Source organism: Pantherophis guttatus, chromosome 8, assembly GCF_059756535.1.
Source record: "Pantherophis guttatus breed Tessera chromosome 8, ASM5975653v1, whole genome shotgun sequence".
NCBI classification, from domain to species: Eukaryota; Metazoa; Chordata; class Lepidosauria; order Squamata; family Colubridae; genus Pantherophis; species Pantherophis guttatus.
Genome location: NC_142070.1, coordinates 754,931 through 779,490, shown reverse-complemented (window position 1 = coordinate 779,490; position 24,560 = coordinate 754,931). Strand labels below are relative to the sequence as shown.

The window sequence follows — 24,560 nt, the reverse complement described above, 5'->3', positions numbered from 1 at the left end:
AGGGCTGAGGCCCCTCCACACCTATCCTCCCCGCATGGCTTGACTCAGGGCTGAGGGTGGGTTCCAATGACCCCGGTGGGGAAGAAGGAGGTTGCTGTGGGAAGACTTTGTAACTTTGACAACTGTGCTAGAAATATGACCCAGGCCTCCACAGAGTTACTGATTCACGGCCTCCGAAATCCTTTAATCTTACTCAAACCTCACAATTAATTAAACACTTATTTCAAATTGTAAACACACACGAGCAAACACTCAGAACTCCATTAACACAATGTAACATCATTATAATGCTCACAATTCGAAGAAAGAGACCACATCGCTTGATTTAACCAAACCCCTTCTCTGGGATCAACACCCACTCACACCCCTCGCGTGTCACCCTAGAGATCAGCGCCTACACACTGCCACACCCAGGACAAACTCCCCTATAAAACGATCTCTCTGCACCCCACAAAGCAAACCTCCTTGCTTTGGGAAATAAATAAATAAATGGCCTTTCCTCACGACATCTGGATTTCATTTTTATTTCTTCTTGCACAACCCCTGCTGGAGTTGGAACCCCCAATTATTCTTCTGCCACAGCCCAGGGCAAGTGCTGACTCCCTGCAATGGGGATGGGGAGACCCACATTCCCTCTCCTTGTCATTCCCACAGTCATCTTCCTGGCCTTGGGAGCCTCCAGTCTGAGCAGGAACTGGCAACAGCCAAGCCTGGAATTCTATTATTTTTTGAACAAGCATCTTCCAGGATGGCTGGGCTGGGCCAGACTTTTGTGGGAAGAGAGAAGCGTCTTTTAATGTCATTGTTTGCCTGTTGTTGTGGCATTATTGGGAGTTTTAATTGAATCCAGTGTTCTCCATTCTGCACATTTCTAAGTGTTGGGTGGTCTCAGTCTTCCTGGGAAAAACTGGTGACACATGATGGGCAGAACTCAAGGGAAGCGCTGCTCATTTCTCACAGCCTTCCTGCCCAATTGTGCCCTGAATGGAGCTGACAGGGAAGGCCAGGCTTCATTCCCAAGCCATGACAGAAGCCCAGTTCAGAAGACTCTGAGCTTCCTTTGGAAGTGACAGGAATGCCTTCCAGTATTTGAGGGGCTCCCACAAAGAAGAGGGGCTCCACCTATTCTTCAAAGCACCAGAAGGCAGGAGAAGAAACAACGGGTGGAAACTCATCAAGGAGAGATCCAATCTGGAACTAAGGAGGAATTTCCTGACAGTAAGAACAATTAACCAGTGGAACAGCTTGCCACCAGAAACTGTGGGTGCTCCATTACTGGAGGTTTTTAAGAAAAGACTGGATAGCCACTTTTCTGAAATGGAATAGGGTTTGGGGGTTGAGCAGGGGCTTGGACCTCCAAGGCCCCTTCCAGCCCTAGGATTGGATTCTCTTCTCTTCTCTTCTCTTCTCTTCTCTTCTCTTCTCTTCTCTTCTCTTCTCTTCTCTACTCTACTCTACTCTACTCTACTCTACTCTACTCTATTCTTTAATCCCCAGAGCTCTGTGCCTGGGGAGTACCCCACCAGCTTCCTAGACGGTGCCAATGCCTGTGTGACTAATTACCCTACAGCCTGCTCATATATAATGCTGGTGTTTAGACATTCCAAGTGTGGTCATAAAGCATTTCCAGAAAAGCTGTTTGGGACCCACCTGATTTAATGCAGATCTAGGCCATTAATATATCATGGCAGATGCTGAATGAACTCTGTTCAATCTGACCAAACTTTATACCAATTTTAAAGTATATATTTCATCCACTTGTTCTGCAAATCCAAAGTGGTTAAAATGAAAAGCATCAACTTTGATCAAAGAGTCCAGACCGGTGGAGCTCAACCTTGGGCACTTCAAGGCTGGATTTCAACTTCCAGGATTCCCCAGCCAGCATTTATAAAGGGGAAGGGAAGGGAGGGGCAGAAGGGAAGAGGGGAAGGGGAAGCGAAGGGGCGGACGGGCGATCCTCTGGGCCGCCTTGCGCGGGGAAGAGGCGCGCAAGCGAAGCGGATCCGGAGCACCAGCCGGACCGCTCTGTGGCTGCTGGGGAGAAGCTGCAGGGAGCGGTCGGCAGGTGCGCGTCTCCCGGCGCGATCCGGCGGGGTCCTGGGCTCTTAGCACAGCCGAGCGTCCGTCTGCCCTTCTCAGCCGCTCTCCGAGGGCTCTGGGAAAGCGAGGGGAAGGGCGCGCCCAGAGGCTCCTTCCACGACTGCGGAGTGACCGGGCCCCGCGAAAGAGCCTCCCAGCACCGCAGCAGCAGCAGCGCCGCCTTAAGGACGTCGGGGACAGCCAGCCCTCCTGCTGGGACCCCCAGGGCGACTTTTGTCCCTGCTCTTCCTTGTGCTTCGCTTCTGCTCGGAGTGGGGAGGAAAACAGCGCAGACTAATTGGGTCTGGTTGCATCTCAGCAAGTTGGAAGGAAGGGAATCAATCAGAGTAGAGCTGGAAGGGGCCCTGGAGGTGTTCTAGTCCAACCCCTTGCTCAAGCAGGAGGCCCTCGACCATTTCAGACAAACGGCTGTCCAGTCTCTTCTTTAAAAATCCCAGCGATGGAGCTTCCACAACTTCTGGAGGGCGGGCGGCCCCTGAGATATAGAAATGCTGCCAACATATCCCCCCTGGTCCTTCTTTTCATTAAACTGGACACCCCCAATTCCTGCAGCCCTTCTTCGGATGCTTTAACCTCCAGCTCCCTAAATATCTCTGTCATGTTATACAATATGGTGTCAAAAACAAACTTGTGGCATTGCGGCGGAAAGCAGCAGCTGACGCATTTTAGCGATCTCTGAGAAACAGAACCACTGGGTCGGAAGGGGCTTTGGAGGTCCTCTAGTCCAACCCCTGCCCTAGGAAAGAATCCTGAAGCCATCCAGACCCTTGTCTGAAGGACCTCTAGCAATGAAAGGGTAGGAGGCAGAGGGTGCTCTCCTCCAGAGCTCAGGAATCACCCCCCCCCCATTCCTTTCATTCAGCTTTGGATCTCTCCCTGTAGCCCCCTGTAGCCCTCCCACCCCCAAACCACATCAGAAGGCTAAACTCCACCAATATGATTTGGCATCAGTTGTTGTCTAGTCACTAAGTTGTGTCCGACTCTTCGCAACCCTATGAACCACAGCACACCAGACACACACACACACACATACCGTCCTCCACTGTCTCCTGGAGTTTATCCAAATCCTCATTCGTTGCCTTGATGACCCTACCTAACCATCTCCTCCTCTGCCGTCCCCTCCTCCTTTGGCCTCTCATCTCTCCCAACCTCCGAGTCTTCTCCAAGTAGTTCTTCCTCTCTTCTCATCAGGTGGCCAAAACATTTGCGCTTCAGCTTCAGCATCTGCCCTTCCAAAGGACATTCGGGGTTGACTTCCTTTAGGATCACAGATTGGATCTCCTTGCAAGTTCAGGGGAGATCTCCAGGGTCTTCTCCCACATTGCAGCAGTACAAGTCCAAGAACCAATGACACAAAAGGGGTTACATTCATTTTTTTTATTAAGATGATGATGACGATGATGATGAAAATCTATAAAATAGCCACATGGATTATTTTTTTAATAAGGTCACACAAAACACGATGCTTCCCTCCCCACCCCCCACCCCTGGTCACAGGTGCAGATCCACCCACAAAGATGTCCTTGGCCACTTGCGACCCCCCCCCCCAGATGGCACCTGGACACAGACAGAGACGTGGCACCCTGGGACTTTTCCTGGCCAAGGGGGAGGCTGGAAAGGGAGGGTCGGGCGGGTGAACTGACCCCCGTATTACAGTCACATCAAAAGCCACAGGACACAAGACACACAGCACCGAGATATATCCCCACACAACAGGTGCTTATTTATTTTAATATTAAACTCAACACAGCTCATGGGAAGTGCCAGGGGCCAATTCTGCACAAGGTTTGTGCTGAAGGGAATCACACAAAAGAGCTTCCGGGGCCCCCTCCCCCGCCCACCCGCCAGCCCCCACCCCCCCCCACCTCACCCCCTGGTGTGACTCCATGCTAACCGTCTTATTTTCTCTCGACAGACAAGTTTGCCACAAAGAATGAAAGAAAAAAGCAAAACGGTGGAATCATTCATATTTTACTAAATAACACACATTTGAGACAGCAACATTATTATACTAAATATCCATTCTGACTTAATAACAAAAATAATACTTATAGTTTATAAACTCAGACAAAACGAGCCCACCACTTTTCTTGTATAAAATAATAGCGCCAACGGGAACTGTGCTAAGCAATCAAAAGGAACACAAGACAAACACAGATTCCGAGTCTCGAAAGTGCTTCATTCTGCAAATCCACTGCAGTAACTTTTTAATTTTTCTTTTTTCTTTTTTTTTTTAGTCAAGTTATATTAGCTAGGAGCGGTCAATCAAACAGGAGTTATCCCGGACTAAATGAAATGCACGCATGTATATGGATAGACCAATAAAGGAGAATATTTGTAGTTCGGGGTTGAAATGAGGAGTCCTTGGTTGTTTTCTTGCAGATGTTTCATTTTACCAAACTAGGTAAAATGCTAGTAGAGAGCATTTATAAGCAAACCCCACTCCACACTAGCAGTGATGATGTTACCTAGTTAGGTAATGAAATGTCTGCAAGAAAACAGCCCAGCTCAGAGACCACCAAGGACAACTCGGGGACAGAGATATAAAATTCCCTTGTCAGAAATCTTCTGCAGCCACTTCTGGCAAAAGAACAACTTCCGGTCTTGGGACTGAAGGCTTCCCAGTCTCTCTGTGGAGGGGGGCTTGCAGGGACACAAGGAAAGCAAGAAAGCAGCAACTGACAGCCTCAAAGGACCTTCTGGGATCATGGCCCAGGCGTGGTCTTCTTCAGAAGATGGGGCTGGCCCTGGAACTGAGGGCCACAGAGAAGACGACCCAAGAGCTTTCTCCAGCAGAGAAGCTCAGAATCCACAGCCTTTATTTTCCACACCAGGCTAGAGAAAAACTCGCCTTTTGGCAGCTTCCGAAGGAAGAGAAGTGATGGCAGCTGTGCAGAACTCCAGGTCTTCTGCCTGGCCAAAACTGTGGGGCTTCCCCAGCCATCTTCCTGATCCCCTCCCCTCCTGGATGTTGTCCTTATGCCTGAGCCCAAGCATGCCTGCAGGGAGGGCTCCTTCCCACCCTCGTGCCCCACGGGCTCGATGATTTTGTACCCGGCCCCACTTGGGGATTCCCTCGGCCACTTTGAATAGCAAAGACAAGAAGAGTTCCCAACTACTGTGGGATGACACTGCCTGATTAACACTTGAAAGGAAGTGTATATACACACATACATACGCTGATTATGGTCAACACAATTCGCTTTTCGCCGGTGTTCAAACACAAAACCGAACAGAAGCCACGGAGGAGAAATCCACTGTTCACCCCCAGAGTAAAACACCCCCACAGTTTTTGGCATATTCACTGGAGAAGGCTTTGCCGAATGTGTCCACCAAGGTCAGCCCTTCTCCGTCATCAGTGGTGGGTCGAGCTTCTTCCTTCCCCTTCTCCGTTCCAGTCGCTTCACCCTCGTCAGCCCAGAGAAGCCTTCGGCCTACACGGTGGCCCCCAACATGGCCTCTCTCTCTGTCAAGATTTCGTTCTGATTTGAATCGAGTCCAAAAAATTTGACCTTGAGTCCATCGACCGGGTGGACCACGGGCACCAGGGTCACCGGAGGGAAAGTCCTGGTGGCCAGTTCAAATCGGCTCGTGCTGGCCAGCTCGATGGCCAACACTTTGAGGAACAGCTTGGCCAGATGTTTGCCGAGACAGGTCCGTACCCCTCCGCCGAAGGGCAGGTAGTGGAAGCGGCCATCTTTGTCTTCGCTGCGCTCCCGGCCAAAGCGATCGGGGTCAAAGACGTCCACATCTTTGAAGACGGGAGCCGTGTCATGAGTGTCTCGGATGCTGTACATGATGCTCCATCCTTTGGGGATCTGGAAGCCCTGGAGAAACAGGAGACGGATTGTCAGGGGGGGGCACAGAGAGTCCCTCACAAGGTTCAAGATGCACCAGGGCTACTCTAGAACGCTGCTACAGAAGGGTCTGATTTAGGGGAACCCCAAGTCCTAGGAAATTCGAGATGTCCCATGCACACAGACCATCAGACATCTCATGGCCCAAGTAGAGAACATCAATAGTGCTAGAAGGGGGGGAGGAGGAGGAGGAGGAGGAGGAGGAGGAGGAGGAGGAGGAGGAGGAGGAGGAGGAGGAGGAGGAGGAGGAGGAGGAGGAGGAGGAGAAACATGGGGTCCTTGGTACTCTCTGAGCTTGGTGGTTTTCTTTCAGACATTTCATGACCCAACTAGGTAACATCATCAGTGCTAGAAGGGAGGGGGGTTTGTTCACTGTTTGTATAGGAGTGGTTTGCTTTGCCAAGAAAGAGATGTCCAGCCCACTGCATCTGCCATCTGCTGGCCCCGTTGAGAAGGACACCGACCAGCCTTTGATCTTTGATGAACTCTGCGGACTGGAACAACCAAGCGGTGAAATTTGTTTTGCTCCGTGGAAATTCCATCATGAGTCATCCAGATGTCATCCCAACATCTGGCTCTAGCCCTCATTTCTCTTATCCAGATTTAGAGTGTTGGGTTCCACAATGATGCATCTGCAGCCGCCCAAATCCTGACGCCTCTGAGAACTCCGTATTTCAGGAGGGGTCCTTCTAAGCCCACCTCCTTCTAGGTTTTTCCCTTGGCTTCAAGAGGAGAGACAGCAGCCCTTGAGCCCAAAATGAAAAGTTCCCTTCCAAAAGGAACTCAAAAGAATCTGAGTATTTTGTACACTTACAGATGTTGTTTAAAAGATCATTTACAAGGCACTCATCTCAACCACCATTCAGCAAATCATTTTTATTGTTGCATAAGAAGCACTTTTCATGGAAATCAATGAATAAGCCCCAGAAATAGACAAAAGGGCAGCCTGGCCAGAGGGTAGGACGGGGTCTCCAATGTTGGCCACTTTAAGACTTGTGGACTTCAACTCCCAGAATTCCTCAACCAGTTGGGAGTTGACGTTCACAAATCTTAAAGTCGCCAAGTAGGAAAGCAGCTGCTGTAAGGAGATGACCAGGATCAGCCCAAAGACCAGTCATCAAGTACATCATCAGTCCAGCCTGCCTTGATGTCCCTTGACTCTTCTCTGGCACCAATTCGCCTTGACCATCAGTAGAATCAGATTCTCGTGTTTAGGAAGATGAAATAGATTCATAGTACTTTTGAACTCTATCCTGGCTCCTGACTTCTGGCACCTGACCCAGAGGTTGCAACCCACAACCCCCCTTTGGGAGGGGCAGGTCCAACAGCTTGGACTTCAGACCTTCTGCGGCTTCTGCAGCTTCAGCCATCAGCCTTGAGCTTTTCAACCGGTTGGTTTTTTTTTTTTTTAATTTAATTTATATGCTGCCCTTCTCCAGAGACTCAGGGCGGCTTACAATGCGTTAAGCAATAGCCTTCATTCTTTTGTATCTTTTATACAAAGTCAGCTTATTGCCCCCACAATCTGGGTCCTCAATTTACCTACCTTAGAAAGGATGGAAGGCTGAGTCAACCTTGAGCCTGGCGAGATTCGAACTTACTTTAAATTGCAGACAACTGGTGTTAAATTACAGTGCTATCAGTCTGCTGAGCCACCAGGCCCCTTATAGGTTGACGGTGAGGAAAAGGGTGGGAGCCATTAGAAACCACTTTCATCTCTCCAAACTCTCTGGAGACCCTCAGAAATGGACCAAAATTGTTGATTTGGGATTAAGGCAGTGGTGAAATTCAATTTTTTTTGCTACCGGTTCTGTGGGTGTGGCTTGGTGGGCGTGGCTTGGTGGGTGTGGCAGGGGAAGGATATTGCAAAATCTCCATTCCCACCCCACTCTGGGGCCAGCCAGAGGTGGTATTTGCCGGTTCTCCGAACTACTCAAAATTTCCGCTACCGGTTCTCCAGAACCTGTCAGAACCTGCTGGATTTCACCCCTGGATTAAGGTCTTCCTGCTTGCCTCCCAGCAGTCACATTAACGTCCTCCTGCTCCTATTATCTCTCTGAAAAATATTTTTTCCCTGCTAAGTATTGATCATTTTGCCACCCAATTAAAGCAATGCAATCCCAGGGTGCAGGGGAGGCCATGGGGTCCTGACCCTTCCAAATTGGGACTTGTCTCCCAAATTGTGTAAACCTAGAACAGTGTTTCTCAACCTTGGCTCCTTTAAGAGGTGTGGACTTTGACTCCCAGAGTTCTTGGCTGCTGGGGAATTGAAGCGGCTGACCTAGGGAATTGAGAAACGCTGACCTAGAACCTCCAGGGGAGGGGGCTTCACGCAAGGTCCTCTTACTCACATCCAGCTCAAAGGTCTGCAGCACCGTCCGGTACCCGCCCGAAATGGGGGTGAAAAGCCGGAGCACCTCCTTGATGACACAGTCCAGGTACTGGAGGCTGTGGACGGTCTCCAGCTGAAGGGCCCCCTCGCAGAGGCAGCCGTTATGCAACAGGCCCTTGGTCCTCAGCTCTTCGCGGAGTTTCTCCAGGACCGCCGGATGCTTCAGCAGCTGCATAATCAGAGAGGTGCTGGCACTGGCGGTGGTGGCATAGGCAGCGAAGATCAGCTCCAGGGTGCCATCCTAGGGCAAAGAGAGGCTGCGTGAGCTCCTAAAGAGCAAAGCTACTGGATGTGATCCTGGCCAACAACATGAAGTTTAATGTGGAGAAAAGCAAGGTTTTACACCTGGGCAGGAAAAACCAACGGTCCAAGTACAGATTAGGCGAGACCGGGCTCAAAAACAGCCCCTGTGAAAGGGACCTTGGAGTCCTAGTGGACAATCAACTGAATATGAGCCAGCCGTGTGCAACAGCAGCCAAAAAAGCAAATACAATCCTTGGTTGTATAAACAGAGGCATAGAGTTATAATCACGTGAAGTATTAGTACTGCTTTAAAAAGCCTTAGTAAGGCCACACCTGGAATACTAGTTTGGGATACCACATTACAAAACAAAACGTTGAGACTCTGGAAAAAGGGCAGAGAAGAGCAACTAAGATGATTAAAGGCCTGGAGACTAAAACATAGGAAGGACGGTTGCAGCCGGGTTTAGAGGTGGCCGGTCTAGAGAAAAGAAGGACTAGGGGTGACATGAGAGCAGTATTCAAGAATTTGAGGGGCTCCCACAAAGAGGAGAGGGTCCACCTATTCGCCAAAGAGCCTGAAGGCAGGACAAGAAACAATGGATGGAAACTAATCAAGGAGAGAAGCAACCTGGAAATAAGGAGAAACTTCCTAAGAGTGAAAACAATTAACCAGTGGAACAGAAATTGCCTCCAGAAGTTGTGGGTGCTCCATCATAGCAGGTTTTTAAGAGTGGAGAGGTACTTGTCTGGAATGGAATAGGTAGGGTCTCCTGCCTAAGCAGGGGGTTGGACTAGATGACCTACAAGGTCCCTTCCAGCTCTGTTATTCTGTTCTGTTCTGTTCCGTTCTGCTCCATTCCGTTCCATTATTCTATTCTATTCTATTCTATTCTATTCTATTCTATTCTATTCTATTCTATTCTATTCTATTCTATTCTATTCTATTCTACTCTATTCTACTCTACTCTACTCTACTCTACTCTGTGCATCCTGGTGTAGCATTGAGCAGAAAAGGGGAGTCTAGCGCCCCCAGTGGTGACAGAGAGAAGTGCCGCCTGCCACCTGCCTGGCCCAGGGATTGATACCTTCAGCTCTTGCATGGTCAGCTCCTTGCCGTGTTCCTTGCCGCTTTCAATCAGGAGGTCGAGGGCATCCAGGTAGTCTTTGCCTTGTGAGTTCTGCAGCTTTTCCCGGATGGCTTTTTCTAAGCCCTTCTGCAAAATCTCCCTCGCACGGATCCCCTACGAAAAGGACATCCAGGATCACGTCACTCCCACGCCCTCCGACTGCGTTGAGGCTTGATGTCCCAGAATCCCCAGCCACATCTGCAGGGCTCTCAGTGGGGCAGTAGTTAGACATCTGTCGTGGGTCGCACCCTCTAAAACAGGGGGGTCCAATCTTGCAAGCTTTAAGACTTGTGGACTTAGCCAGGGAATTCTGGGGGATTCTTATGGCAAAGCTGGAGAATTCTGAGAGTCGAAGTCCACCAGTCTTAAAGTTGCCAAGATTGGACCCCCACCCCACCCTAACAGCATCTAAACTACAAGAACCAAAATGCCCCACCCAATTTCCTCCCCCTTGGATCCATCAGGAGATGCGTCATAGGATGCTACCTTCTACCAGGGTTGGGCCACACTTTCCGGTGGGTATTTTGGGCAGAGAGAGACTCGCAAATGTCCTTCTTCTTAACAAGGCCATGAGGTGGCCCAGCACAGGCGAAGCACCTGGGCTTCTGCCCCACCCTGATGGAGCCCTTTCTTACCTTACGGTAGCCACTGAAGGGCAGGTCCACAGGTAAAGAGAAGACGTTCTCCACGAATTGCTGGTAAACTTCAAACATCTGGCTGAGCTCCCCATCTGGGATTCGGAACCCCAGAAGGACCCGGATGGCCATATGGAAAGTGAGCTTCTGGGCTTCATGGTAGACGTTGATGGGGTCGGGGTTCCTGCCCCAGGCTCTCAGGGTCTCTTGAATCACCAGCCGGATCTTGGGGAGGTAACTTTCCAGAGCTTCGTGGCTGAATATTTTGGAGAACACCTGAAGTGCAGACAGGGGAGAGCATTGGGTTAAGAAGGAAGAGGTTTACCTGGTCGTCACTGTGATGCCATTTCATGGTTCAGGGATTGTCCCCCCCCCAACTCCAGCAGTATCACCCCCACCCACCCACCCCAAGGCCCAGGGGGGGAAAGCAGAGCAAAGCGAGAACTATTAGCCAGTGGAACTCCAGAAGTTGCTTGCTCCAACACTGGAAGTTTTTCCAAAGAAACTAAAACAGCCATTTGGCTGAAATGGTACTATAGGGTCTCGCTGCTTTAGCAGGGGGTTGGACTAGATGACTTCCAAGGTACCTTCTAACTCCCATATTCTGTTATGTTATTCTGTTATTCTTTCTATGATCACCTGTATCCATCCCATCAAACCCAAAGGAAGTCCAGAATGATATAGGATCTCCTGCCATGGGCAGAGGTTGGACTGGAAGACCACCAAGCAGTGGTGAAATCCAAATTTCTTTACTACTGGTTCTGTGGGCATGGCTTGGTGGGCATGTCAGGGGAAGGATATTGCAAAATCCCCATTCCCACCCCACTCTGGGACCAGCCAGAGGCGGTATTTGCCAGTTCTCCGAACTGCTCAAAATTTCTGCTACCGGTTCTCCAGAACCTGTCAGAACCTGCTGGATTTCACCCCTGCTCTTAGGTGAAGGAACCTGGTGGTGCAGTGGACTAAACTACTGTTAAAATAGTATTTAGCTACCAGCTGCCTGCAATTACCATGAGTTCAATTCTCACTAGGCTCAAGGTTGACTCAGCCTTCCATCCTTCCGAGGTAGGTAAAATGAGGACCCGGTTTGTGGGGGCAATAAGCTGACTTTGTATAAAAAAAGAACATCACTTGGGGGGGGGAAAGCCCTACTAAGCAGGTATATACAAAAGTATGAAGGCTGTTGCTTAACGCATTGTAAGCCGCCCTGAGTCTCCGGAGAAGGGCGGCATATAAATCAAAATAATAAATAATAAATCAATCAATCAATAAATAGGTCCCTTCAAACTCTGTCATTCTCTGTTCAGTGTTTTTCCAAGGGGCCGATGGAGCAGGGAGACTTCCTGGTAAGCATTCTCAGAACTCTTTGTTGGATTATTGAGGATTTTCAATCTCTGCAGGAGGCAACCCTCCCCGCCTGCCTGGGTTTAGTGGTCCCAGACACTCAACCACTGTGGCTTCCACAACGTGGTCAATGGCTTAAATGTAAACCAAGGTAATTACCGTATTTGTTTGACATACAGAGGGTGATGCCCAAACCAGGGCATATCCCATTTCTGCCCCTGAGCTGGGTGCCATCTATGGCCCTGAACCAATCTGTCTTATTTGGCCTTACGGGTGAAAAGGAGGGCTGGAGGGGGTGGCTGGCGGGGTGGCTGCACCCAAACACCCAGACAAAGGAACTAAGGAGAACCTCTGTAGCTCAGGTGGACCGGTGGGGCCCTTGGGGCTCTCTGGGCTTGGTGGTTTTCCTGCAGACATTTCATGATGCAAGCTGGGTAACATCATCAGTGCTAGAGCAGAGGGGGGTTTGCAGGGAGGAGGGGAGGAGGACTGTGGGGTCCCTGGTGCTCTCTGAGGTTGGTGGTTTTCTTGCAGACGTTTCATTGCCCAACTAGATAACAGCATCAGTGTCCTGATGAACAATGAACCGTCTGCAAGGAAGCCACCGAGCTCAGAGAGCCCCAGGGACCCTGACAAAGCTTGTGAGGGGTTCTAGATCGGGGCATTGGCCTTCCTTTGCATGCCTCCTCTGGTGCGACCAGGGCGGGCGACAGCTGCTTATGGCATCCAGGTGTCTCTGGGGATGACCAGCTTGGCCACCGTCTGGGCCTCCATCCCCTGCGAGGGTCCAGGCAACGTCTGCCCCCTCCTGCTTGCACAGCCAGCCTCGCGCCTCCCGCCGCCTCCTCTGCCAAGGTAAACTGCCAGGGGGCCTCGCTAGCAGCGGGGAGGCAGGTCCACCTAGTAGCATCTCCCGGAGCAGCCGGGAGGGCCGGTGGGGCTGCCGCCTGCCAACTGACGGCCTCCCCCTCCTCCGAGGGGCCAGGCGGAAAAAGAGTGTTTGCTTACTTTTGATTAACTTACACGTGCAGAGCCGGGCCGGAGCCCCCCGCCCTCCCCCGCCCTCCGGCTCCAGCAGCAGGGAGCACGCGCCAAGGTCAGGGGGGCGCTGGCATCGGCTCACCTCGAGGGGGGCGGGAGGGGGGCTCGGGGGCTCTGATTCGGCCTCGCTGCTCGGCCTGTCTTCCCAGCTGCAAATGTGGGGGTTTTTTGCACACGCGCGCAGAGCAGGCGGGAACCGGTGTGCAAAATGCTGGGTTCCTGGACGCTGCCCTGCATTTCAAATGCGAGGCGCCTCTCGCGAACGTTTTGTTTAGTCAAATAACAGCCCCGCGTTTTTCCCGGCCCCGCACTAACAACGGTTGCTTCACAAGTCAGGCTCCAGAGGCTCCGCAGCCCAGGCCGCCCTCGGACAAACGAAGAAGAGGAGGGTCCTGGGAGCGGATCGGCTGCCCCCCGGGAGGCTTTGCACGGGAGGCCAACCCATCGGGCCCCCGCCACGCCCCCCCCCGTTCCAAGAGGTTGACTTGCAAGTTCCAACTTCGGTGTGAAAGTCTGTAGCCAGCCAGTCTTCTCAGTCACCCAGTCCTGGTTGTCCCAAAGGGGCTTTTTCAGGAGGCAACTGGACTTTTTTTTGTTGTTTTTCTTTCTTTTGAAGACGTTTCTCTTCTCATCCCAGAAGCTTCTTCAGCTCTGACTGGATCTTTCCACTCCCCACCATCCCAGTCAGAGCTGAAGAAGCTTCTGGGATGAGAAGAGAAACGTCTTCAAAAGAAAGAAAAACAACAAAAAGTCCAGTGGCCTCTTGAAAAAAGCCCCCTTGGGAGGGTGTGAGAGGCAGGCAGCCTCTGCCCATGCACAGGGAATAGCAGCCGTCGTGCTCCGGCCCGGCCTCCACGGGAGCCAAGCTCCGGGGAAAGGGGCGGCGAAAGGAAGGAGCCCGGCTCAGGCTCTGGGGCTGCGGCACTGGACGGCGGGCCGGCAGCTGCGAAGACGGCCCGCTGGTTCTCAGGCGGAGGCCCGGCTGGGTCAGGACGAGGCGGCGGGCGGGGGGCTGCCTGGCTCCGAGGGGGCGACCCCCGAGCTCCCCGCCCGACTCGCGCAAGGCCGGCGGGCTTCCCCGAGAGAAATCCCGCGGCGGCGGACGCCCGGCGCCCTCTAGCGACCTCCCTCCCTGCGCTCCAAGCGCTTCCCAGCTGGAGGCAGCGCGCGAGCCCCCAGAAACGGGCCCAAACGCCCACGGCTCCCCCTCTTCGCGTAGAGGCGTCGGGGACAGGAGGGGAACGCCTCGCGGGCTGCATCGTCTTAACTCCGACTTGGATCGCCGGACCGGCCGTTGGAACTCCGGAACAAGGACACCTGTCCCGTCCCCGGGGAGTTTCGAGGAGGGGGCGCCCCGTGGAACCCACAATGCCCCCCTCCCAGACCGTTGGATCTCTCGCTTTCCCACTCCCAACTTTTGACACTTCAACCGTTCCTTGCCCTGATGCCAGCCTCTGGAGGGGGAGGAAACAGCCAGCATCAGCCCTCCCCTCACCTCCCAAGGCTGCCCAAGTCACTCTTCAAGGGACTAGACCTCATGATCTGAGAGGCCCAGAAAGAGTGATGCCCAGATTGCCACGCAGCTCCTCAGATCCTGGCATTGACACCCAGGACCATCTCTGAGGCAGGCAGCAGGCACAGAAGGGTGGAAAAGGCGGCTTCCCGATTGCAACTGTTTGCCAATTCAGACCCAATTCAAAAAATCACCAACATGAGCGCCTGCATTTTTGTACTTCATTTGAGAATTATGCTCAGAAAGTCCCCACCAAGCTGGCAGAGACAGTGGTGGTTTTTCCTAGCTGATTCTTGATGCCTCTTCCACATATTGGCCTTGGCTGTAGGAATTTGCCTCCTGAGGGGTGGGGGGGAGGGAGGTCTGGGTGCAAAGGAGGGATACCAGGCAGGTTTTGCCTCTGCCATCCTGGCAGAGAAAGGAATGGAGCCACCAGCAAGTCCAGATGGCATGACTCTGAGGGCCACCAGCAGCTGGTCCCTCTTGGTGGCAATGGTGCCAGAGAGCCTCACTTCCTCCTCTGGCATTCAGAGGCCCAAATGTGGCACAGCGGGAGCCGAAGAACAGAGAGAAAGAGAGAGAGAAATTGCTCCTGATGGGGGATAGGGGGAATGGGGGGGGAGGAAGGAGGGAGAAGGAAGAATAGAGAAGAAGAGGAGGAGGAGGAGGAGGAGGAGAATGATTGTGGTGGTCTCTGAGCTTGGTTATGTTCTTGCAAATGTTTCATTACCCTACTGGGTAACACCATCAGTGCTAGAAGGGAGTGAGCGTGCAGAGGGAGGGGGATAGAATAGGAGGGGAGGGGCAGCAGAGGCTGGACTCTCCTTCCTCAGAAGCCCGAATGCCAGACTCAAAGGGCCCCTCCCCAGATGCCAAACCACTTCCCCTCTTTCTGCTCCTTTGGGGAAACCCTCCTAATCTTCTCAAGCAAAAGGGGGAGGGGGGTCATGGTGCACCCACCACCCACGGCTACCAAGTTCATTCCAGGTAGAGAGACGGGGCAACTCCGACTCTCCCAGCCTGGAATGGAAACCGGATATTTCCCAGCTTTGCGCCTGTCCTCCAGCGGAGCATTCTTGCCCGGCTGCTGTCTGGGCCGCCGGATGTGCCGAGCACGCCAGGTATGCGCGGGCCCCGAGCCTTTGCTGGAGGCCTCAGAGGAGCCTCCCTTGTGCTGGGGAGGAGGGGGAAGAGGCCCCTGGGAGACAGCAGACTTCCCGGTCCAGACTGGCACCAAGCAAATCGCCCCCTCCACTTGCTGGCTGCAGGTGATTCGGCCGGACTCTACGCAACGTGTGTTGTTAAGGGGAGACATCACACAAAAGTCAAGAGCAGCCCTGCTGGCAGCTTCAGAGGACAACAGACAGCGGCTCCTGACCTGCAATTATTTCTTTGAGGCCTGAGGGCGAATCCTGACTTCGAAGGCCAGGATTTAGCAGCTGAACCAAGACAGGCGGGCACTTTGGGGGCACTTCTCATCCAACCTCGGAGCATTGACCTGCCAACAGCAATGGAGCAAGCAGGCAGGGCTGGCGAGAGAAGGCCAGGTGTCCAGATACCCCAGGAAATGCGGGTCCAAGTAAGGAGGCAATCTCTCCCTCCAGGGCAAGCCCAGGACTGGCATCCGGCAGAAAATCAGCCTGGGCAAAAAGGCCTCTGGGGTGAATTAGCCCAGCACACCTGATTCAGGTGACCACAATGCTGCCGTCAGGAAAAAAAACTGAATTCCTTACAAGATTCGCTTAGGGCACATTCCAAGTTACAAGAGGGAAAGAAGTGACCGATGGCCATTTTTCACACAGTATCTCCACAATCAAGAGATCAAAATTCAGACCCTCGGCAACTGACTCCTATTTATGACGGTCGCAGTGTCCCAGGGTCGCGTGATCCCCTTTTGCGACCTTCTGACAAGCAAAGGCAACAAGGAAAAGCCAGATTTGCTTAACAACCTGTGTCTCATTTAACAACGGCAGGGATTCACGTGACAACTGAGGGAAGAGAGGTCTTAAAATGGAGCAAAATCTCGCTTAGCAACAGAAATCTGGGGCTCAATTGTGGTCATAAGTCGAGGACCACCTGTTCTTGCAGAGGGTCTTGAAGAGAGGACGGTGAATGTGCTCTGCACAAGTGGTCCTCAATTAATGGGGGTAATTGGAATCGGAAGTTCCATCACTAAGCAAAGCAGTCACAAAGCGCGACTGCCTCACTTAGCAATGGCCTCGTGACTAGACGAGGAGGAGCAGCAGACAAATTTAATAAATAAATATAAATAAATTTAAAAAACCAGCAGTCCCCATCCAAGGTATTCCCAGCTTGCCCCTCCCCGGCCCCCTCCCTGCCTCCTTTCTTCCAAGGTTAATGGCTGCCTCCTTTCGAACTCCCCACCCACCTCCTCCCCATCTTTTCCCTTCCGGCCACTTGACCTAAGGGCACTCAGAGACACGACTGGGGTGGGGGGCGCTGCTGCCCCAGAGCTTCTCCGAAGCCCCCGTGATGCCACTGAACAGGGTCACCATGCAGGGCGGCCAGAACGGCTGAGGTAGATGGGGGGAGGGACAGGCAAGGGAGTTGAAGCACCCCAAGAGCTGTAAGGGTGGGCAGATACCTGTGACCATAGTGATGCTGCAACCGCCATAACTTTGAGGACCAGGGGTAAGGAGCATTCATCCAGCGAAGCCATAACTTTGAACAATCGTCAAATGAATGGTCGTAATTCAAGGACGAGCTGTAGTGGCATTCAAAGTCAGCCAGACCGTTGGGGGTGCAGTTTTCTCAAAGAGGGGGCTAAGGCTGGGGTCCCCTAAGTGGCTGAGCTGGTGCCTGAGACTGCTGGGAAGGAGAAGGAGAAGGGCAGGCCTTGGCGCAGGAGGGGCCCTAAGGCTGCCCTAGGAACAAAGCTCATGTAGTTGCTGCCCCCCCCAGTCCAGACCCTAACCGGCTCGTTCTTCTGTCCACAAGGAAAGGGCCAAACGTTGAGCCTCTGGGGCGACCCCCCCTTCCCCAAGAGTCAAGAACAGACTCTAGTCCAGGAACAGGGAAGACATTGGTGGAACCTGCATCCTCTGGGCAGGGGATGCAGAGAGTGTGGGCAGATGTGGGGGGGAGGCAACCTTTTTTTTTTTTTTTAATTTGATTTATATGCCGCCCTTCTCCGAAGACTCAGGGCGGCTTACAATGTGCTCAGCAATAACCTTCATCCTTTTGTATATTTATACAAAGTCAGCTTATTGCCCCCACAAACTGGGTCCTCATTTCACCTACCTTAGAAAGGATGGAAGGCTGAGTCAACCTTGAGCCTTGGCGAGATTCGAACCCTGCAGTAATTGCAGGCAGCTGGTCTTAATAAGCTTAATAACAGGGTGCCTTAAACCCCTGTACTACCAAACCTTCAAATCTATGGACAAATCCTTGGGGGGGGGGGCTTGGCTAGGATATCTTTCATATTTTAGGGTGAGAGGAAGCGGGGGGCCAAGGGTGTGGTTGGGAGAGAAGATCTGAACGCTGCACATGCCTTAGAGTTCCCTTGCATCTCATCAGCAGACTCCTGCTTCCTGGAGATGCAAGGTTGGAGGGGGGGAGCAGGCTAAAGGTGGGGGGGACACGCCTCCATTTTACAGTTCTTTGTCCCTTCACTAGCCCTCCCCCTCCCCTCCCCCTCCACACCTTTCCCAGAACCCCCTTCATGGGGGGGGGGATTTAGCTGAATCTGCTGGGAACGGCTGACTTCGAAAGGGGTGGGGAGGGGGCTTTAATGGCATTTTCCCTGGATAAGAAAACTGGGAGGTTGACCCTCCTACTAAGCGACGAGGAAGACCCCGGGAGTCTAGAGATGCAGGAGCCCTTTTCCCGGAACGGTGCGACCACCCCTCTCTTTATACCCCTCTCTAGCAAAGACCCCCCACCCCCACTCCAGCGGGAGCCGCTCCTTCAGCCGCCAGCAGGGCGAGCGAGCGGCGGGCAGGGAGGGGAGCACCGCTCCGGCCCTTGCGCAGCCCCGCCCGTCGGAAGTCCCCCCCCCCGAGGGTTACTAGAGTTCAACCTCGGCACGTGCCGCCGGCAAGGTCGAGGCGAACCAGCCGCCTGGCCGGCCGCAGATCGCCGCGAGCCTTCTCTCCCCCCACCACCCCCAGATCCCCGGAGGGAAGGCCCGCCGGCGCTCAGCAAGGCAGCCTCCCCGCCCTCCCCAAGGAGCCCCCGAGGCCCATCCTCCTCGGCCGCTTCCCGCGTCTCCCGAATTCCCGGAGCGGAGCAAAGCCCCCCCCCCCCATGCATCGCCGCTTTCAATCCCTCGCAGGCGCCCCCCGCCTGTGCCCGCCCCGCTGCCGAGCGCTCCCGCCAGGCCCTCTGCGGACGCCCGGGGGCCGCGCGCAGCCCTTACCTTCCGCTTGTGCCGGTGGACGTCGCCGATGGAGTTGGCCACGGTGTTGGGGCCGAGGAGCAGGCGGGTGCTGCGCGGCCACTCGGTGCTGACCAGGCTGTGCTCGCCCATCAGGATCTTGCGCACGTTCTCGGCGCCCGTCACGCGGATCAGCGGCCGCCCCAGCAGGTGGGTCTTGAAGACGTTGCCGTACCTCTCCCGCCGCGAGGACTGGAACCCGGGGCCCTGCAAGAGGAGGCGCGGCCGCTCAGCCTGGCAGCTCCCCCGACCCCCACCTCCCCCGACTTTGCAGTGCAGCCCGGGGCCGGGGAAGCGGGAGAGATCCGGGGGCGCCAGCAGAGCTCCGGCCGTCTCCGGTCCGCCTTTTAAGCGCCCGGGTGAGGGGACTGAACTTGTGGCCTTTCCCCGGAGGACGGAGAGCGGGACGGGAGCCGCGCGGCGGCTGCAAAAGGCTGCTGAAGCGACAGGGGTCCTGCCCAAAAGCCCCCCCCCCTCCCGAGCCCTCCTTGCGTGCTCAGCCGTATCTTTTGCCCACTTCCATCTGTTCACACGCACGGGGATGCTTGGGTATCAAAGATTAAACTGTGCGGGAAAGGAAAGGGGAATGCCTGGCTACGGGTGTAAGTCCGGCGCGTGGAAAACGGGGCTTCTGTTCGTGACTTTGGGTGGGTCGGATTTCTTGGGCCGTCCCGCGTGGCCAAAAGTGGGTGGGAAACGTCAGGCGCGGGACTTTCACCTTCCTTAACTGAGGCTTTGCTACTTCTGCTAGGAGGGGGGGTCTCTGCCAGTCTTAGCCCCCTCCCCACCGCCTGCCAACGCTGCTGGAAAGCAAACGAAGGCGCAAAAGCGCTAGCCTCGATCCAAAGGAAGCGAGGCAGCCTCCGAGTCGGAGGGTCGCGGGAACTCTGAGCCAGACGGTTGCTTGGCTTGAGCACAGATTCACTGAACCGGGGAAGAGAGTTTTGGGATCCCGAACTCAAAAGCGTTTAGCGAATTGTGTGGATGCAGCCGAGCCTTAAAACGGGCAAAGGGGTCGCCAGCTCCTTCGCGGTGGTCCCAGGGCTGATTTTAACTGCTGTCCAAAAGAGCTTCTGGTTACCAAGTCTAGGACGCCGAAGGCCTGCGCGTGCGCCCACACTCACAGACAAACACACCGTCTTGTTGCACCAGGCGTTCCCCGCGCAACTAGCGATGCCTGGAGGCAGCGGGCTCCCCTCGGCCGCCTGTGTTCAAGCAGAGTCCGGATCGCCCTTCCCGGGGAAGGAGGGGGCTCCCTCCGCTGCCGGGGTGGGCGTCCAAATCTCCAGCGGTTGGTTTTGGGGTCGTCGAAGTGCAGGCAGGATCCGGAATGCAAATAGTGGGCGCCCCTTTTATTGACACCCCCGGTCGGGGAGGGGGGGCAATCTTTCTGCTTTGCTGCGTCGGAGGCAACGAACAGAGTCCCCCCATTCCTTCGCGAGTAAGGCGGCACAATAGAGCGAGGAGGGTTCCCTAAGGCCATCGAGACCACCCCCTGCACTCCAACTAAAGCCTATCTAATAGGCGCCTCTCAAGTTCCCTGACACTGAAGGGAAGCTCTCATTTGGGCCGGGGGACAAAATGCCTCTCCCGCCCAGAGATGGCCAGGGGAAGGGGAGGAGACCGTGGTCCCCCAGACTGAGGCTACCTGGGCCGGGATCCCCTCAACGGAGGGCAGGCTCCAGAGAACCGAAACCCTGGTGCAGTGGCAGGGATTCGGTTTCTTAGATTAAGACTAAGGGGGGCTGAATCAGCCTCTTCCGTCTCCCCTGCGAGCCCTCCTTTCCACGGAGGACGAATAACCCACGCCAAGTATCTCTGGCTAAGCGCGGGACGAGAACGGGACCCCTGATCACTTTCCCAGATGGTGGCGTGGGTTATCCAGGGGAGGGAGGGAGGGAGGGAAAGAGCCGCAAGCAACCCGGGGGGAAGGGGGCATCTGGACCTCCCGCGGGGTCCTCCTGCCCATTTTCGGAGCTAGAAAGAGGAGGGTATATTTCCCCCCACGCGTTTTGGAAGCAACGCCGCAGAGGCTCCATGCGCCTTTGCAGCCAAAGAGGCGCCCCGCTTTCCCGGCTCAGGGTCTCTCAGAGGCAGAGAGTTGGGGTCGGGGAGGGGTTGGGGTGGGGGGCTTAAAAAAACAAAACAAAAGCCCGGTTGTGAAGTTCAGCTATTCAGGTGCCCCGGTGTCTTGATCTGCGTAAATATAATTAAAAGTGCTTTTAGTGGCATTAATAAAGGGTTATTTGTGCAATATTTCCATCCTTGTACAAAGGGCACCTTTATGTGGGAAGGTTTCGGCGGACTCCGATTTATACTTTTTTTTAAATTTATTTTTAGCCCTAGACTTTTTTTTTTCTTCCCTGGATGGAGCCTTGAGGAAGAGGGAGAGCCCCTTTTTCGGCGCCCCTTGTAAAGAATCTGATAAATTTCTTTTTAAAATAGTCCCCGTGAGGGACGGCGCTTAACTCTTTCAATGCTGGGGAGGGGAAGACTTGGGAGGGGGTCCTTCGGTCTCTTTGAGGCACAATTCATTGGTGAGGGGGCTGCAGAGGAGGAAAGGATAACATCTCCAGCGCCCCGCAGAATTGGGCTTTCGATTTTCCTTCTGCTTCATAGCAGAGCGATGGGGATACAAGAAGGAATTCGAGTCCCTCCCGAACGTGCAGACAGGCGCTGATCCGCGAGGCCGCCTGAGTCCCGCGGGCAGAGAGTGTGTGTGTGCGCGGGGGGTGGGGTGGATTAGCGGTCCCGCCATAGGAGGACGGAGTGGGGAGAGAGGAAAGTCTCGAGGACTCCCCGCCAAACTCTGAGGCTCCCGGCTGTGCCGCTTGGAGCAAACCGCGTGGGCTGAACCCCGAGTGGGGGCGGCCTTTCGGCGGCGGCGGCGGTGGCGGAAAGAGCGCTGGGCTCGCGCTGAAGGTGGGCGGCCGAGAGGGAATCCCGCGCTGCGCTTTGCCCGGGAGGGGAGGGCAGGGGAAGGGAGGGGCGGCGGCAGGGAAGGACAGGGAAAGCGCTGGCGGGAAAAAAACACAGACCGTCCCACGGTTCCGCCCGGGCTCCTCAGCCTTACCTGTTGGTTGGAGCCTGGAAGGGGCGAGCCTCCCCCCACCCTACGGCCGGCGCGTCTCCCTCCGGGCAGGAGACGCCGAGGAGAGGGCTGGACCGACGGCCGCTTCCAACATTGCAAAGGTTCAGGCCGGGCATAGCCGGGATACCGCCGCCTCCTTCCCCGCTAGGATCGCCCGGCTCTTGGGCCGGCCAGTGCCCGACGCGCCTCTCCCTCCCGCCGCGGACAGCCGGCGCCGGCAGCGCTTACCTGCAGCAGCCAGTGGAAGGTCTCGCCCACCAGCGGGAAGCCCATGGTGCCCTTGGGGATGGGCAGTTTGCAGCTCTTGTCGCGCGTGGCGGCCCAGCGCAGCTGCCACAGTTGCTGCGAGACGGCCAGCAGCAGCGTCAGCGAGGCCAGGCAGGCGGCGGCGGTGGCCAGCGCAGAGAGCAACTCGAAGCCGCCGATCAGCATCTTGCGCGCCGGGGACGGACCGCAGCCGTCGGAAGCGCCGCGCGGGAAGGCGGCCGGATTGGACTCGGGGACACTGACTCGTCCGGGCGCGCGGGGGAGGCGAGCGAGACGCTGCACGGATCGCGCGTTGCTGCCCGCCGAAGAGTGGGGTGTTCAGACGGAGAGGCGGGCGCCCCTTTCCGCTTGGATGAAGCCCAGACGGAGGAACGCCCGGCGGGCGCGGCAAAACTCGGGCTCCCTCCCGAAGGCGACCTTCTCGGATCTTCGCTCGCTGCAGCGCTGCAACCCAGAGGCGGCTCCGCCGAAAGTGGGGCGGGAGGAGGGCGCTGCGCCCGGAGGGGTCCGGTGAGCCGGAGACGGGAGGTTCCGCGGCTGAGGCGCAGGAGGCTGCGAGAGCGGGCGCGGATCTGCAGGGGCTTCTGCGGTCGCGCCGTCCAACTTGAGCGGCTGCCTGGAGCGTCTGTGCCGGGCGGGGGGCGGGCCGGCTGGGGGCGGGCAGGAGCTCCGTTTGGCGGCGCCGTCGGAGGAGGAGTCGCCGCGCTCCGCGCCGTTTGCGGGGATCAGCCCAGGCGGCGCTTATATAGAGGCGGCGCGGCCGGTGCTCGGCCGGCGGTCGTCCCCTCCTCCCCTCCCCTTCGAGGCGTGGGCGGAGGCGGCGGGGGGCGAGGCGGGCCGGGCGCTGGAGCGTGCCAGCGCTGCCTCCGCCGACTCCGCTCGTGGCGCTCGGCGAGAGGAGGCTCACCTAGGGCCGCCTGCGCCTCACCTGGCCGCGGCGGAGGGAAGCGCCTCTCCCGGCTAGCGGGACGCCTCCGGTATAGCCGGGCATTGGAGCCCCGGGTGCGGGGCTCCGAGGACGGGCCGGCCCCCTTTCGGACAAGCGCCCGGCTCTCCGGGTCCCTGCCTGCCCCGACTGGCCCCCCTGCGAAGCAGCTTTAGCCCCGGTGGCTCCGGCGGGCGCCGGGCGGGGCCTCCTTTTCGGCTGCTCGGTCTCGACCTGCTCCGGGACAGACCTGCCGCGACTTGTGCCGGAGTGACCTGCGCCCAGGGCTGCTCCGCGCCTCCCTGCCTGAGTGGCGGCTCGCTCTCTCTTGCCCTGGCGAGGCCGCGCTGGCGGGGGACCCCGAAGAAGGGGAGACCCTGCGCTGAGCACCCGCCTCCCCCAGCGATGCGCGCAGAGAGCCGGCAGTCCCGGACAGGAGGGTCGTTTTGTTTGGGACCCCCCCACCCTCACCCCCTCACAGGCAAAGGCATAAAACCTGTTGGAAGCTGATAATTTCCATTGGCAAAGGAAGGTTTTATTTCACTGTTTCATTTTATCCTTAAATTTGTAATTGACGAAGTGCTCATAACTCTGGGAAGCCCCTAAGAATTGCCCAACCTTCCAGGGGTTCTTTGGGGTTTGAAGCACTTTAGAAGCACCGACTTCCCACCTGCAGAAGAAACATGGGGAGGGGAAGTGAGGAAGCTGCCAGGGAGGTCCAAACACCGAGGCTGGCCTTGGGCCTCTGGCTTCAGGGCTCCCTCCAGGGCCAGCATGGAGACCTGGCCAAATCCAGGGGGCCCAGGAGGGGGCCCAAGAGCAGCCAGGCCCCACCTGCTGCCTGCAAACATTGTGGCATTGTGGAGTGTGTGTGTGTGTATATACATATATACATACACACCATGGACACTGCCTTCCAGGCTGGGAGTCCCCCCACCCTTCATAGGGCCAGGTGGGGTTATGAGGCAGGTGCAGTCCAGAGTTCCTGAAGGGCTTCAAAGCAGGCCCAATTTGGCCACAAAATGCCTCCAAGGAAGCCCAGAACTAGTCCCCCTGTCTGCCCGCCCACCCCTTCTGTGGTGGGTCTTTTCTGCCCTGCCCCCCCCCCCCCTCTCCTGGGGCAAATCTGCTTCTGCTCCATCGGGGAGCCCCTTGGAAGCCCTGCAGGAGGAGCCACAGGGATGACATTCCTGTAAGGTGGGGGTGCTGTCCTTCTGCAGCCCAATGGGGAGCCTGGCTATATTCCCTTCTGCCTCCCCCCCCCCCGCAGAGTCTAGAGGGCACCTGCTGAAAAGAACTGGGTACAGCAAGAAATAAAATGGAGGCCTCTCATCCAGTGCCCCCCTTCGTTCAGCTGCTTTGGCAGTGCCCCAATTCCAAGAGGAAAGGTTGGGGTCCTGGCAGGGGTCCTGAAAGTGGTGGGTGGAAGAACAGGGTGCCCAGGTCACTGTCTACAAGGCCAGTTCTCCCCCCCCCCATTTCCCCCTCCAGGATTTCAACATCTGGCTCTAGAAAAACGGGTCAACTCCTGGCTAAATCATTCATGCCCCTCCCCCATGAGACCCTTGGAGCAACAACCGGATGTGGTGTGTGGTGTGCTCACAAAAGAACTGCAATGCTAGGGACCCA

At 55.6% G+C, this 24,560-nt stretch overlaps 1 protein-coding gene across 1 annotated transcript; it reads right to left on the bottom strand.

Moving 5' to 3' along the window:
• Positions 1–4,055: 4,055 nt before the first annotated feature.
• On the bottom strand, positions 4,056–23,352 carry CYP26B1 (cytochrome P450 family 26 subfamily B member 1). Its single transcript, XM_034426103.3, has 6 exons — positions 21,968–23,352; positions 18,631–18,855; positions 10,355–10,630; positions 9,678–9,833; positions 8,309–8,590; positions 4,056–5,927 (listed from the first exon to the last, which is right to left on the bottom strand). Exons 1-6 carry the CDS (start codon positions 22,169–22,171, stop codon positions 5,535–5,537), a joined length of 1,536 nt encoding a protein of 511 aa, XP_034281994.1. The 5' UTR covers positions 22,172–23,352; the 3' UTR covers positions 4,056–5,534.
• Between the last annotated feature and the right edge of the window lie 1,208 nt (positions 23,353–24,560).

Bases quoted from the DNA above. Each gene is read 5' to 3' on its own strand.
- CYP26B1 (XM_034426103.3), bottom strand. From the start codon at position 22,171: ATGCTGATCGGCGGCTTCGAGTTGCTCTCTGCGCTGGCCACCGCCGCC. The intron at 18,856-21,967 runs GTAAGCGCTGCC...CTCCTCTTGCAG, and splicing joins CCTTCCACTGGCTGCTGCAG to GGCCCCGGGTTCCAGTCCTC. The intron at 9,834-10,354 runs GTAAGAAAGGGC...TCCTTTTCGTAG, and splicing joins CCTTCAGTGGCTACCGTAAG to GGGATCCGTGCGAGGGAGAT.